A 16,514-nucleotide genomic window follows, 5' to 3' on the forward strand; every position below is an offset into this window, starting at 1 on the left:
TTACCTTGATTGAACATGGTGAAAATTATCTAATTTAATTTAGTTTATTTAACTTTATTTATTTAATTTATTTGTTTTAATTTAAGATAATTTCATTTAATGATTGAAGAAATAAATAGATGAATAAGTTAAAATAAATGAATGAATTAAAATAAACAAACAAACAAACAAACAAACAAACAAACAAACAAACAAACAAACAAACAAACAAATAAATAAATAAATAAATAAATAAATAAATAAATAGCAACTTAGCGTGTACATTTTTAAACTCAATGCAGTTTGCAGTTTATTTGTCTCTGACACTTCTGTCTTTTTTCCTCTCACAGTTGGCCTGCTCCATAATCGCAGGGATACTGCATTACTTCTTTTTGGCGTCCTTTGCCTGGATGTGTCTGGAAGGAGTTCAGCTGTATCTGATGCTGGTGGAGGTCTTTGAGAGTGAATATTCACGCAGGAAATATTTCTACATGGCAGGATACCTTCTCCCCGCTGTGGTTGTGGGAGTGTCTGCTGCTGTAGACTTCAGGAGCTACGGGACTAAGAAAGCGTAAGTAAACGTTTCTTTGATTTCCTTTCTTTTTTTTCTGTCTATAGAAGTGTACCACAAATCTTATCGGTTCCATAGGTACAGCACACACACACATAGACACACAGCAAGTCTTCAGAGGCTGCCTTACAGTACAAAATGTGGTTTCCAGGCAGGGCTGCATGCGTTAGTGTCTTTTGTTCAAAGAGTCTCTGGTGACCTGTTGTTTGTAAATGCTCTCTAACGGAGACGAGGGCCGCATGAGAAAGAGGCTTTTACGCAGATTAATGGTAGTGCTTCAGCTCTGCATGGGCTCTTGGGTTGCTCCTTATAACACATAAACAGGTGGAAGTGTGGCAGCTTCACGCCACGTCACTGTCTTTTAATATTGAGCACCGAAATCTGCTTTAGGTATGTTTATATTGGTATGAAAGCGATGCGTTTGTCTCAGATGAGTTTACGGTTTGTGAGAAAGCTGCAACATTGACAATTTATATGATCAGTGATTCTTGCTGGAAGTCGCACTCTAGAGAAACTGGATCTGTTACAGGAAATTACTGTCTTTGAGCAGCGTTTAATAAACTAATGCGGAATCCACCCATAGAAAAGCTACCCACACAAACCTGTCTCGGTAACAGATACCAAGTCCTCGGTGTGAATGTTTGTTGGCAGGGTTTGCAAAGGAAAGCATCTCTAATATGATTGCTCATACTTAAGGTGCATAATCGTAACCCAAAGGCCCAAAATAAATGCATGAATGAAAAAAAAAACCTATTTGATTTCATGCTTTGTTACATTACTTGATTTATCCTAGAACAGCGCAGACCAAAATGTAAGGAGCTGCTTGTTAAAGGTTCAAGAAACACTCAAGTACTTTTTTTGAGATTTTAACAGATGTGTGTGTGTGTGTTGAGCATCAGTTAAGACAATGTTGACACCTGTTAGCTGTAATTGTGGGGAAAACTGGATAATTTTGAGCTTCCGGGTTTAAAATGATTTTTGGGGTGGGATCAAAATCGGTGACGTAGCACAAAACTGCAAGTGCTAAGATGACGCGTTGGTTTCTCATTATTAATCATAGTGGAGTTTTCTTATCCTATGAGAAGAGCCGGCTTCTTAATTATTCATGACTGCTTGTGCTTTCCGAAGGCAAGACACAGACTTGCCAGTGCCAAGTTGTGAGATCCTGCCATGATGACTGGGTGAAACCGCATCCACGGACCCATGGCACACAATATATAGTCGTTCATGAAGAGTCGTATGTGTTTGTTTCCATGATCCACGAGTCGGTTTGTTGCATGTTTTTCCTCGCGATGCTGTCAGGGCCGATACAGGAAAGTTGTTTGCGTGCAAGCATTTTTGTCGGGAGAGCAGTATTAGCATTGGAGAATGGCAGACGTTGTCTTTTATCAGGAGTTTTTTCACATCACTGTGCTGCTGTGTCTGCCTAAATCCTCCAGATTACCAGCAGGGCTAATGGTTAAAATAGACAGGACAGGAGACCTGCTGCACTGAGTTTGCATTCAGACCCGGGGATTGAGGGAGAAGTTCTCATTTATAGTGTTTATATGAAGACGATTATCTTTACAATTGTATAAATTGTGGCTGTGTGTATGGAATTACGAATAGCAAATGTACCAGAGCATTAAATTACTGTTTATTTCTTTGCATTTTAACTTTGTAAACTATAAAATCATGCGTCTCCTCACTGTTTGTGTCTCATTTTGTGAGCTGACTGACAACAGTTGTTCGCTCCCCTCCTTCTCCCCTGCTCTGCTGGCCACACCCACTCCTGCCTTTTGCTGGCAGAGCTCCATGCCCATTATGATGCATCTTTTGAAAAAATTCAGAGGTAGACCTAAATCGAAAGTGGGGGGTGTCATGACTCTTCAATTCTGGCATAATAAGTCACTTTTTTAGATGCCAAAAGCAAACAACAAAAATTGTTAAAAATACATGTTAATTAAACGTTTTTTTAATTATTATTATTATCTGTTTTTGTTTTGTATATTTACAGTTATGAATTGTTGTAAATCACTGCTCTGTCAACTTATGATGCTAAAAATTCAACTCTGCAGTTTTAATAATGTGACTTTTATTGACATTTTAGTAGTTCGAAACAATATATTGTATAAGAAATAATGTATAGATAATTAAGTTCGCAAAATAACAGAAGAGGTACTGGCAGCTTATTACCAGGTTTTGTATCATAATTTACAAGACCAGCCCAGACAATATATCACTTCAAACTATTAAGGATGCAAGAAAAAGCAACTTTTACATACTTTTCAACAATAAAAGTTGTTTAAGGAAATGTTAAGGTCCCATAATGCAGTTCAAAAGCATTACAAAAAGACATGGATTTGAAAAACTGTTAATTTACAAATACTTCTTACAGTATATGCTGTAATGCTACCAAAATAAGCTTTTATTGCCAAACGAAATCTCAGATGACCAGGCTGTGATTCACAACTTTCAATAGGTAAAATATTGGTAACTACCCAGCAGCATGACATCAGATTGACTACAATGTCGTAGGGACATTGCATTCTGTTTGTAAATAAAAATTGGGTTGACGTCAGAACCTGTCAGGCCGACGTTAATGTCCAACGTCCAACCTAAAATCAACCAAATATCAATGCCTAATGATGTTACAGTTTGACGTTGTGTGGATGTTACCACTATGACGTCTATCAGAAATTGGATTTTAATTGCCATACCTGATGAATAAATGTCAGTATTTGACGTCAATATGACGTTGGTTTAAGATGTTGTATTTATGTTGGATTTTGATCATTTTTCAACACAGCCTAAACTCAACCAAATATCAACGTCTTATGGTGTTAGAGTTTGACGTTGTGTGAACGTTACCACTATGACGTCTATTAGACGTTGGATTTTAATTGCCACACCTGACGAATAAATGTCAGTATTTGACATCAATACTTTTCAAAACAGCCTAAAATCAACCAAATATCAACATTTAATGATGTTACAGCTTGGTGTTTTGTGGACATTAACACAATGATGTCTATTAGACGTTGGATTATGGTTGCCATACCTGACAAATAAATGGCAGTATTTGACATCAATATGACGTTTGTTTAAGATGTTGGCTCGATGTTGGATTTTGGTTGCTTTCCAACACAACCTAATATCAACAAAATATGAACTTCTAATTATGTTTCAGCTTGACGTTGCGTGGATGTTACCACTATGACATCTATCAGACATTGGATTTCGGTTGCCATACCTGACAAATAAATGTCAGTATTCAAAATGATGTTGGTTTAAGATGTTGGATTTTAATCACTTTCAAACACAACCGAAAATCAACCAAATATCAACATCATTTGACATCGTTATTGGACATCTAAATAACGTTTTTCTAATGTTGCCTAGACTTTGAATTTTTGTACCCTGACTTCACAACCTAAATCTAATCTAATAATAATGTTTTATGACGTTGTGTGCTTGATAGGTATCTACAGATTTTTTATTAATGTTTTTAATTGAAAGTTGTATATACAGGACTGATTTATTTTGTGACACAATAAAAAATGTTTTTCTTTTTTCAGAAATATATTATTAAATGAGCTAAAACCAGAATTACCATTGGTGTAGCTTTTTTATGCCAGAGGCAACTCTGGCACTCAAAGGGTCTGAAAAATAATGCTATGATTGCAGTTTTTCTTTTGGACATGTAATTACATGGCTTGATTTGTTTTTTGAAGGATTTTGTTAATGATATGAAATAGCCTGTTTAGCTTATAAACGCTTGTGTGTGTGAACACAGAACATGTTGTGAAGCAAGGTTTTTTTTTTCTGCCTTAAATAACAAAATTGTAATGGTTGGATACATTCTGCAATCTGCCTTGTTGCATTTCTTTGACTGAGTATTTGGTCTTTGCAGATGCTGGCTCAGGATGGACAATCACTTCATCTGGAGTTTCATTGGACCCGTCACCTTCATTATTATGGTGTGTTCAGCGTCTTCTGACCTTTTATTACCTGTCAAAGATTGTATATGACATGTACATGTGTGTGGGATTGAATGCTGCATTTGTCAGGTGAAAGAACAAGAATATTTCTGTGCACGCAAGAACGCCTCTCTCAGTTCAAAGAGTAATTGACAGAATCCTCCCGTGCAAAAACATTGAGCTGCCTTTGTTTCTTGAGTCTTATTCAACAGATTGCAGCTCATCGATTTCTGCTTAGATCGGTTCAGTCTAGGCAGACCCAGTCGATGCAGCCCACAGAGAGGTTCGGAAATGCTGCTCTTAAGTTTTTTTTTTCTTTTTCTTCTTTTCTAAGGGATCGTTTTGATATGATGCAGCTTTTCAGTGTGGCATTACAGCACAGCATCATCTTCAAATGATACTCGGCAGGGTAGTTTCAAGATATGGGGTCGAGACAGCCCCTCAGGATGCATATAAAAAAGAGCAAGAATTCGAAAATCAAGTCAAAAATGCGTATATTTATAATGTAACTTTTTAAATAGGTAGCTGATGTTTACCATGAGATGTCGGGCAGAATACACACAGGACTGACACAGCTGTATCATGCTGTTATTTGCAAAATAAGAGATTAGAGTTTGGGAGGTTAAAAGGAAGTAGGCCTGAGAGAGAGGCAAAGATAGAGACAGACTGCGTGATGGAAAGACTAGCAGGTGGCATTGACATATGTCTGGCTGTGTGTTTGCCCTCTAATCTCTGGATGAAAAAAACTATTGTCTTGACTCTGTAATATCCTTTATGGTTGTATCAACAGACCGGGTGATCTTCCTGCCAGGGTGAACAGTGAGGGAAGCTTTTTATTGAAAAGACTTTCATGTTTTAGCTGAAAATAGATTTAGAAACACACAAATAGTTCAAATGTTGGTTTGTGCTGTAATAAAATGTGGAAATTAATTAAGTGGTCAATAATTGAAGAGGAAACTCTACTAACTAAATGATATACTAACTAATAAATACTAATAATAAACAAACAAACAAACAAGCAGTTATTTAATGTTTTATAATTAGTTATTAAATATTTTAATAACTCTTTTTAAATAACTGATTTATTTTATCTTTGCCCTGATGACAGTAAATAATATTTTACTAGATATTTTTCAAGATACTAGTATTCAGCTTAAAGTGACATTTAAAGTCTTAACTTTGTTAACTAGGTTTACTAGGCAGGTTAGGGTATTTAGGCAAGTTATTGCATAACGACGGTTTGTTCTGTCGAATAAAAAATAGCATAAAGGGGCTAAAAAAATTGACCTTTAAATGATTTTCAAAAATTTAAAAACTGCTTTTATACTAGCCGAAATAAAACAAATAAAACTTTCTTTTGAAGAAAAAATATTTTCAGACACGCTGTGAAAATTTCCTTGCTCTGTTAAGTGACGTTTATTTCTAAACAAATTTCGAGAAGATCACATGCTTATGATTGTTCTCAGCTTTTCCAGCATAAGCTCGTGATCGATTATCCAATCAGATGATTCCTAATTCAGTATAAATAACCAAAATTGATACCATAGTCAAGCTCTCAGCGAGTACACATCTCTTCAGTCACCCATATCCATCACTAGCTAGAAATAAGCCGGGGGGAGTTCATTGAGATCTTCCTGAGCTCAAACTCTCCTCTCACCCTGCAAACGGGAGGAAGCCCTGGGCTCGAGGATCTCATAAGGGACAGCATGATCTCTCACCTGGGACAGCATGGTAAACAAGCTTTTATTATCAATCATCAGCTAAGTTGGAACTCTTAAAACATCGTTTGGGAAATATTTAAAAAAGAAAAAAAATCAAAGGGAGGCTTTTGACTTTAACAGTGTATATATATATATATATATATATATATATATATATATATATATATATATATATATATATATATATATAATGAATTCACATTTACATTTAGTTTAGCATTATATTAATTAATCTGTGAACGTAGGTGCTTTTGAAGCATTAATAATATTTGTAAGCTGTAAATAAAATTTTAAAGTTCTTATATCTTGTGAATCACAGTTATTTTTCAGTTTATTTACAGTTATTAATTATATCATGAGACCTTAATCTTTGCTCTGTCAAATTTTGATGTTGAAACTCTGCACACTGAGTTCCTTTTTTTGAAATTGGAATGTCTTTATTATCCCCAATGGGCAATTAAGTTTACAGCAAAAGCCGACAGTTAACAGCAACAGATCACACTTGACAACATAGAAGTAACAGTAAATAATAAAATGAATCATAATCAAGTAACAAAAAACATACAACTTAAAGCTTGTTAAGCAACCCAACTGCAGTTGGAACAAATGAATGCAAATATCTGTTGGACCTTGAATTTCTAGAATAAGTATACAGTCTACCTGACGGCAGGAGGCAAAACTTTGAATGAAACTGGATGGTTCTCGTCTGCTAAAATAGACATAGCCCTCTTTATAATTCTCACCTCATTTACGTGTCCTATAGTGTTGAGATATGTGCCCAAAATCTTTTGAGATAGTGTAACAATTTTTGAAAGTCTGTTTTTACTTGTCACCCTCAAATTTTTGCTGATATTTTGGTGGTTTGAAAACTATTTTGTATGGGGGAAAAATGCATGGAGTCCAAAAACTAAAAACAGCAATAGCAAATATTACCAGTTTTTGTAATGTAATATTACAACCCAGACACTACACTGAAAAAAGTGTTGTATGCAGGATTGTTGCAAACAATTTATTTGTGTTAAATTTAAACAAACAAATTAAATTTAGTAATGTTCAACTTAATTTGTTTGTTTAAATTCAGCCCAAATAAATTGTTTACAACCACTTAACGTAAAAAGAAAATTAGTAAATCCAAGGAATCATCTTTGAATATTTTTTTTTCAGTGTATAGTACTTGTAAGTTGATAAGGCAAATCAGAAGCATAATCAAACAAAATAGGCCATGAATCACAAAATAAACAAATAAACAAAGTGTTAATTTACGGTTATTTTTACATTGCAATATAACGTCACTCAGCCGGACAAAAAGGCTGACAGGCTTTGAGATATTGCGAACAAAGCATATTTTTTGCTGCTACTTTTAGAGAAAGTCCCACAAACCCTGAGATTTTCTGGTGTAATCGCCGCAGCGCTGCATGAGACGTGATGTATGTGTTTATGGTGTTGCTGATAATCAGAATACGCGTTCCAGTCATCAGCGGCAGGAAGCTTGTGACCCTTTATGAAGCTGATTTATTGTTGCATGCTCTGCTCGGACAGCAAGCAGGGCTCATAGTCCTTAGGCTGCTTGACAATGCTAGATAAAGCACAAAGACCAGAGCCTCTCAGGGGAACGCGAGACCAAGGTTTCCCCTGACCTTTGACCCTTGATTCTCAGCAGACTGGCTTTGTCCTTGTCAATGAGAGAGCCAGAGCGAGTCTCATTATTCAGAGTTTCACCCATTTTGCTGTGCAGAGGGAAAGAATGGTGCGATCCTGTTCAATTAGTTGAAGCCCATTGTGGTTCTCATTATTCTACATCTATTTTCAGCATCCTCATGCCAGTTGCTACTGCGATGTAGAACTCTGTGATTTTCACAGCTAATCTAGTACCTTTTTCCACCAATAGGGCACTCGACTCAGTGTCTAATATGGGAGTGTTGTGCACTTAACCACCATAGAAAAGTTAGAAACATCAACCTGACGTCTAAAATTGCTGATTTTGGTTAGCAAAATGGCAGTATGGGAAACAAATGTTCATTGAATGGATTGTTTTTTTTTCAAAATCACATATTTAACCCTAGCTTAACACTAACCAATCACATTAACTTGAGATAAAAACACATCTTGCTATCTTCTGGCATTTTTACTTGACTTCAATACACATGTAATTCATTTACACAACTCAAACTTCATCATGCACTCATTGGTCTTTCAGTCTATATGCATTCCTGAGTACTTTACAACTAAAACAACAATGTAGACTACAAAAATGTTTGCAGAGGTGTAGAGTACTTCCTCACAAGTTGCCAATTCCAACTACTGGCCTAGGATGCATATTGGGTGTTTAGATGTTTTGCGGGTCTCTGTGAATAGGGATTATTTTGATATGGTTGCCATTTTACATGAACTTGTTTTGCTCATATATATATATATGTGTGTGTGAAGTTTATTTATAAACTAATTTCGAAAGGATCACATGCTTATGATTGTTCACGGCTAGTCCTGCTTCAGCTTACGATTGATTCACCAATCAGATGATTCCCAACTCACTATAAATAGCCAGAGTTCCTTACCTCAGTATCTTCGTCCAAAAGAATCCCTCCCCCCCAGCCATCTAGCTGATCTAGATGGGCGACACGGCGGCCCAGTGATTAGCACATTTGCCTCACAGCAAGAATGTCTCTGGTTCAAGTCCCTACTAAACCACTTGACATTTCTGTGCGGAGTTTGCTCGTTCTTCCGGTGCTCGAATGGGTTTTCCCCGGGTTGTCCAGTTTCCTCCCACAGTCCAAAAAGCATGCAACATAAGTAAATTAAACATTCCAAATTGACACTATAGGCAAGCTCTTAGCAATCCGTATATTTCTCCTAAGCCATCCATATATCTGTCATTAGCCAGAAATAAGTGGGGGGAGTTCATCAAAATCTACTTGAGCTCAAACTCTCCTCTCGCCCTGCAAACGTGATGGAGCCTAGGGCTCAAGGATCTCATGTACATAAGTATTCACAGCCTTTGCCGTGAAGCTCTAAATTGAGCTCAGGTACATTCTGTTTCCATTGATCATTCTTGAGATGTTTCAGCAGCTTAATTGGTTCACTTGTGGAAAATTCAGTCGATTAGACATGATTGGAACTGTCTATATAAGGTCCCAGTGTTGACAGTGCATGTCAAAGCACAAACCAAGCATGAAGACAAAGGAATTGTCTGTAAAGCTCAGAGACAGAATTGTCTGTAGAGCTGGCCAGCCATCTAAGCTGAGTGATCGGGGAGGTAGGGCCTTAGTCAGGTGGCCCGATGGTCACTCTGTCTGAGCTCCAGCATTCTTCTATGAAGAGAGGAGAACTTACAGAAGAACAACCATCTGTGCAGCAATCCACCAATCAGGCCTTCATGGTAGAGTGGCCAGATGGAAGACACTCCCCGCCTGGAATTTTTCCAAAAGGCATCCGAAGGACTCTCAGACCATAAGAAACAATATTCTCTGGTCTGATGAGACTAAACTGAGCTCTTTGGAGTGAATGCCAGGCTTTACGTTTGGAGACAACCAGGCAATGCTCATCACCAGGCAAATACCATCCCTACAGTGAACCATGGTGGTGGCAGCATCACACTGTAGGGATGTTTAGCAGCAGGAACTGGAAGACTAGTCAGGATAGAGGGAAAGATAAATGCAGAATATGCAAAATATCAATGAATTGGATTCACAACAACTTGGCGAATGTCCTTGAGTGGCCCAGCCAGAGCCCAGACCTAAATCCTATTGAACATCTCTGGAGAGATCTGAAAATAGCTGTACGCCGTCGCTTACCATTCAACCGGATAGAGCTTGAGAGGTACTCCAAAGAGGAATGGGCAAAAATTTCCCAAAGACAGGTGTGCCAAGCATGTAGCATCATATTCAAGAAGTCTAGATGTGCAGTGACTGGAGTAAGGCAGAAAAGGCTGCAGCAGAAGAACAACTTATCAGTCATTCACAAAGAATACGTCTTTGTGTCTGAAAATGCGAGATGCGGCACTTAGCAGCCACTCCATGTTGCTGTCATATCAACTCAGTACATAGAAGCTCAACACTTACCCCGCCTCTGAGTTCTTCTGATTAGTCCACTGCTGTGGAACTGACATTAATGAATGCCATTGTGTGGAAAAGTTGAACCTATTTTGTCTTGGCTGTGTTTTATTCATTTGAAAATGTGGTACTCATGTGCAAAGTGCTCCACAAATGTGAATGTACAGTATAACACATGTCCGTCAACCGCGTTTACAAAACAATGGGAATATAGAATATACAGTTGAAGTCAGAATTATTAGCCCCCCTGATTTATTAGCGCCCCTGTTTATTTTTTCCCCAATTTTTGTTTTATGGAGGGAAGATTGTTTCAGCACATTTCTAAGCATAATAGTTTTAATAACTCATTTCTAATAACTGATTTATTTTATCTTTGACATGATGACAGTAAATAATATTTTACTAGATATTTTTCTAGACACTTGATCACTAGACACTTCTATACAGCTTAAAGTGACATTTAAAGGCATAACTAGGTTAATAAGGTAAACTAGGCAGGTTAGGGTAATTAGGAAAGTTATTGTATAATGATGGTTTGTTCTATGGATTATCAAAAAAAATTAGCTTAAAGGGGCTAATAATTTTGTCCCAAAAATATTTTTTAAAAATTAATAACTGCTTTTATTCTACCCGAAATAAAACAAATAATACTTTCTCCAGAAGAAAAAATATTATCAGACATACTGTGAAAATTTCCTTGCTCTGTTAAAAATAATTTGGGAAATATTTAAAAAAATAAAATAAAATCAAAAGAGGGCTAGTAATTCTGACTTCAACTGTTTATAAAAATAAATATGGAGTTCATTCTTTTCACACACGCACAGTATTTAAGAAGAGTGTCCATTGCACCAGCTGTTATGAATGGACCTTCAGTCAGTGCTAGCATTTTCATTAAAAAAGATTTCTGTTTTGTAGCTTACTGAATCTATATGCACAATTACTGTTCTTCTGTTCTTAGGAGAGAGTTGGGCTCAACCTTTGAAAGTTTAATACGCAGTCTAATTATAAAGTTTTAGTTTCCATTATTCTGTTTATTCTGTACTTTTGCATCCCAAGTAGCTTTTCAGTTGTGTAGCTGATTGTGACAAAACACTTCTGCTTGTTCAAAATAATCAGAAAGCAAGCACTGGGGATTTGGTATTATTCCTGTTGTACCATAGCCATAGCGAACTGAACCGTGACCCCAAAACTGAGGTGAAAGTTTTATTTTTAAGTGCAGAACTATGGCAGATGAGCTAACAAGCCAGTTAATCATCATTTGTACAGGGGGAAAAGTTGTTGGCGTTTACTGCTGCCTCTGGTGTTTGTTTCAGATGCATCAAAAGCAGCAGAATTAATGGAATAACAACTCAAAATAAAGTCTAATGCTTGTCCTTATTGCTGTGTTTGTTTATCAACACATTATATTGTAACATATTTTGTCATCATCATATCGCTCTTGTAAGATTGTAAAAACCTGGTGGAAAATGTGGGTAGTGGCAGATCCACCAGCCAACACTGCCTCAGAGAACCACCACCGTTTCGGTAGAAAAGAGCTTTCTTGGCTCTGAGGCACCAGGCATATAAGATCCATGAAAACCAGGACATTGAGCTAATGAGTGGTCGAGAACCATTAGTGCGTATGAGTGACGTTAAAACACGCTTGGACTGTGACAAGTTTGCATCATGCAGACAGTTCCATCTGCACCTTAAATATTTAATCTGGTTCAATCGGAGTTCAAGGCGCACACACAGACATGCGAACACACGCATACCGCTTTCTCCAGCATCCCAGAGTGGAGTTGAGGGTCTTCTGCTTGGCTAGCGGTGATGATTCAGGGATGAGGGGGTTTGTTCAGGAAAAGCTCTTTCCGAAGCAGAGGAAGCCCATGGGACATGGAGGAACAAGGAGCTTTAGGAGTGTAGTGGCTGCTTTGCTAGGTTACCTCTCCCTCTGCAGAGCGTCCTCACTTCCTCTCGTCTCATCAGATCACTGTCAGCGCTCTGGCGGCGTGAGAGGCCTTTTATAGCGCTGTGTTCATAAATTCGGGCGCATGGGCCACAAGAAAAAAAAAACAAAAAAACACAGGCATAACCCCAGCACCCCCGCCTCTCTCTCCCTCCCTCCTTCCATGGTGTCTCTGAGAAAAACCGTGGCGCTTGATTGCACGAGCAGCACGTTATTGATCGCCATCGCTGTTTTGATGGCAGAATGATGAGCTTCTGCGCCCGAACAAGGAGGCGAACTGAAGAGCTTGTTTGAGCTGGTGACACCGCCACTTATGAGAGCGGCCGCAAATGATAGACTGCTCCGTCCTCGCCTGTCTGTGCTCCAGAAAATGGATTAGACCAGAAAATGTTCCGTCACCACATAGTTGTACCACACAGTTGTAGCTATTAGGAAGTCATTTTACACACTATGTGATAAAGTATGACCAATGTAGGTTGCTACAAGGTCCCTCTCACACTGTGTGTATGAATGTACATCTTCAGTGTCTCTGGATCTTCTAAGATTCACAAATTAGGTCTTTTTCTTTTTTTACATTCGATTGTTACTCAAAAGTCTTATTTTTATTTGCTGACTGGATAAAATGTATTACCCAAGATCCACATGTCTAACAGCAGCTAATGTAACATGTCAAACCAACAACAACAACAATAGCTTTAGAAATTGATGTTTTAACTATTGTTTAAATGGATGGATGGATGGATGGATGGATGGATGGATGGATGGATGGAAGGATGGATGGATGGATGGAAGGATGGATGGATGGAAGGATGGATGGATGGAAGGATGGATGGATGGATGGATGGATGGATGGATGGATGGAAGGATGGATGGATGGATGGATGGATGGATGGATAGATAGATAGATAGATAGATAGATAGATAGATAGATAGATAGATAGATAGATAGATAGATAGATAGATAGATAGATAGATAGATAGATAGATAGATAATTATTCTGTTTATTTTCATCAACAATGTGTAATATTTTAATGATAGATAGATATGCAGGGCAGATACAAATGCATATGCATTACAAAAATGGTCAGACAACCAGTGGTCAACACAGGGACAAACAGGTGTATACAGGCAAATCCAGAGTCGTGGTCATGAAACGGGCGAAGGGTCAAAAGGCAGGCAGCAGACAATGTAAATATACAAACAAAACAAAGCAAGGGTCAAACACAGAAAAGGCAAGGCAAATGAAACGAACAGGTAAACAACACTCAAAAACTAGTGTATGTGTGTTTATGCTGCTTTTAAAGTCCATGTCATCAGTTCTGAGCAGTTTCAGCTGTGTGTGTCAGCAATCAGCAGACAACCGGAACAGGTGTGAGTATGTGGTGCATGACTGGATCTGTAGTCCATGTAACGATAGATAGATAGATAGATAGATAGATAGATAGATAGATAGATAGATAGATAGATAGATAGATAGATAGATAGATAGATAGATAGATAGATAGATAGATAGATAGATAGATAGATAGATAGATAGATTGATTGATTGATTGATTGATTTCCTGCTGAAGCGTCCACTGTGAGTATAACACTGTAAGTATGCATTTTCAGTTCATTTTTACAAACAGAGGAATGTTTTCCCTCTGACGTTTCACCTCAAATGCGGTCTGCAAATGTTTGTATATAAAATAACTCTGGATATTTCTTGAAGTCTTTTTCCCCCTGAGGAAATATCAAATATCCGTTTCTCCGTGTGTGGCCTTGGAGCGTCTCTGAACTATTTGTGTTTTCATTCAGCAGTTAAACTGTTTTATTGCATTTTTGTATTCATGTATTGATATATAGTGACAGTGTATTTGGCGCCAGTCATCTTGGCTTTGTCTCACAATATGCCAGATGGTTATTGTATTAGGCACTGGCTGAAGGGATGCTTGGATGGCTGTTTTCAATTAATGCTCCCAATAAAACTTCACTTATCTAATCTTTTAAGTTTCCTTTTTGTTTATTAACAAAGGTCTTTTGCTTTCCCACAGCTCAATCTCATCTTCCTGCTCATCACGATGTACAAAATGATGAAACACTCTACATCGCTGAAACCCGATTCCAGCCGGCTGGAGCACATCAAGTAAGTCGCATTGTTTTTCCCCCACAATATTTCAGCTCATGTGGAGTGGAAGTGTGCCGCCACACACCAAGAAGTAGCATTTCTAATCTAAAATGTAGAACGGGAACAGACATTGTGCCTTGCTTACATTGTAGCATCTACAAAACTGTCGTTCTTGCTTGAATGGATTTAAGTGCCTTGACTGAAGGGATTCAGATGGACTCCAGACAGATGTTATTCTCTTCAGGTGCACGGCGTCTATTAATGTGAGCGATGGCCAGAGAGGCACGTAATGATTGAGACAGGCTCAGCGCTGTTCCTCCTTTACAGTGACCGCAAAACTCTTTTTTGGAACAGCTTACTGTATTCAGAGTCTGCCTACAGAGCGAATTCAGATGTGTTTGTGTGTGTGTGTGTGTGTGTGTGTAAAGACAGCACAGTGAAAGCACTTCCATGTGTTTCCTGTTGCAAAGAGGGAGATCTCTAAGACGGAAAAGTAAAGAAAAAGTCTGTTGGTTGACCATGTAACCCTTTGGTTCTGTTTGCTGGCATGGCAATGCATGTCAGGCTGGTTCTGTTTGATAATGTATGACATATGTGATATGCAATTTTTTTAACAATGTTGTTTATATGTTTTTTATCTTTTCCAATAATTCTGGATCTTTCTACAGACATTCCTGTAAAAGTGTTAGAAGTCAATCTTAAAATATAAGTAGTATATTAGTGTAACCCTGTTAGTCCTACACTACCCAACCAGCTCTGAGCGGGGATTGTACCGGTGACTCTTCGCATGGGAGTCGGTTGCTCTAATAAGGAGGCTAAAGACCATGACCTCTAGCATCTGTCGCTAGAGCACCTTTTCAGGTCCAGAGGAGTGAGGTTTACCTGCAAAGCACTTTACTAGCTGGCCTCTGTTACATTTACCCGCCTAAACCTCATTCCCATCAGGGTGACGGCACCAATGTAACCCAACCGGTCCTGTACCATTCAACCCACTCCAAGCTGGAATCGAACCGGTAACTTTCTGCATGGGAGTCGGTTGCTCTAACAAGGATGCCAAAGGCCATGGTCTCTAGAGTGTCACTAGAGCACCTTTTCAGGTCCAGAGGACTTATGTTTACCTGCACAGCACTTTACTAGCTGGCCTCTGTTACACTCACCCTCTAAACCTCACTCCCATCCGGGTCATGGAACCAATGTAACCCATCCGGTCCTACACCACCCAACCCGCTCCGAGCTGGGATTAAACCAGCGACTCTTCGCATAGGAGTCAATTGCTCTAACAAGGAGGCTAAAGACCATGACCTCTAACATCTGTCGCTAGAGCACCTTTTCAGGTTCAGAGGAGTGAGGTTTACCTGATTAGCACTTCACTAAATGGCCTCTGTTACATTAGCCTAACCGATTTAATCACTTTTTTTCCCTTGCAGTTTGACAGTGACTATTTTACTCTTTAGACCGCCCGAACATGATATTGTGTTGGTTAAATTGTTTTTTTACTTGGTCACATTGGAGACCGGCGGGAAACATAATTGAACTGGAATTCAATTGATTTTAATTGTTAACGATCTAAGATCACCAGCTACAACTGTGACCATTAAGACATGTTCACCTCTTCACATCTTTCAGATGTGCAAGCAGGAAGTATGTAAACTGATCTTGGGTGCATTTCCTAAACAACGACATGCGGCTGAACTAATACAATGCATCGTTTCAGAAATGAATGATGTTGTGACAATTCCCAGGTAGCAAAGAATTCTGGCCCAGAATTGGCATTAATCTGGCACAGCAGGTATTCATCCGGCACTGGAATACAGCATGTGGCCCAAACATGGCCCAGGTTTGACAGAAGTGGCACCGTTTTTAAGGCAACACATAGTATTTGGGCCAGATGTCAAATGTAGTATTTGGCCTAGATGTTAAAAATTGATATGCGGGTCATGTAAGTTTGGCCTGTCGTGACCCACTTTTAAAATAGATTTTTATCATTTTTGAATAAAGAAATAATTTTTTTACCAATCATGAAGTTACTTCAAGAAAAAGCACACCTAAAGCGCAATGATTTATTGGTTTATCGATTTCATTGCACTTGTGACACACCGACATATCTGGCACCGCTCAGGCTCCATTGGGTCTGGAAGCCAGACTTGGTCAGGTCATGTACCGTAATTCACTGCAGTAT

General features: G+C 38.4%; 2 protein-coding genes across 51 annotated transcripts in view; one reads left to right on the forward strand and one right to left on the reverse strand.

The window, feature by feature from the left end:
* The window catches only part of adgrl2a (adhesion G protein-coupled receptor L2a), a 272,313-nt gene that overhangs the window by 231,039 nt on the left and 24,760 nt on the right, over positions 1–16,514 (forward strand). For all 50 annotated transcript variants that reach the window (XM_087273202.1, XM_087273199.1, XM_087273205.1 and 47 more), the window contains 3 exons: positions 330–550; positions 4,443–4,509; positions 14,262–14,353. In XM_087273202.1, the coding sequence (XP_087129328.1) occupies positions 330–550; positions 4,443–4,509; positions 14,262–14,353 (380 nt within the window). The remainder of the gene's footprint in view (positions 1–329; positions 551–4,442; positions 4,510–14,261; positions 14,354–16,514) is intronic.
* LOC147841653 (uncharacterized) overlaps positions 1–16,514 on the reverse strand; it is a 202,134-nt gene that overhangs the window by 147,065 nt on the left and 38,555 nt on the right. The window lies entirely within an intron of this gene.

Source organism: Danio rerio, chromosome 11, assembly GCF_052040795.2.
Source record: "Danio rerio strain M-AB ecotype USA chromosome 11, GRCz13ab, whole genome shotgun sequence".
NCBI lineage: Eukaryota > Metazoa > Chordata > Actinopteri > Cypriniformes > Danionidae > Danio > Danio rerio.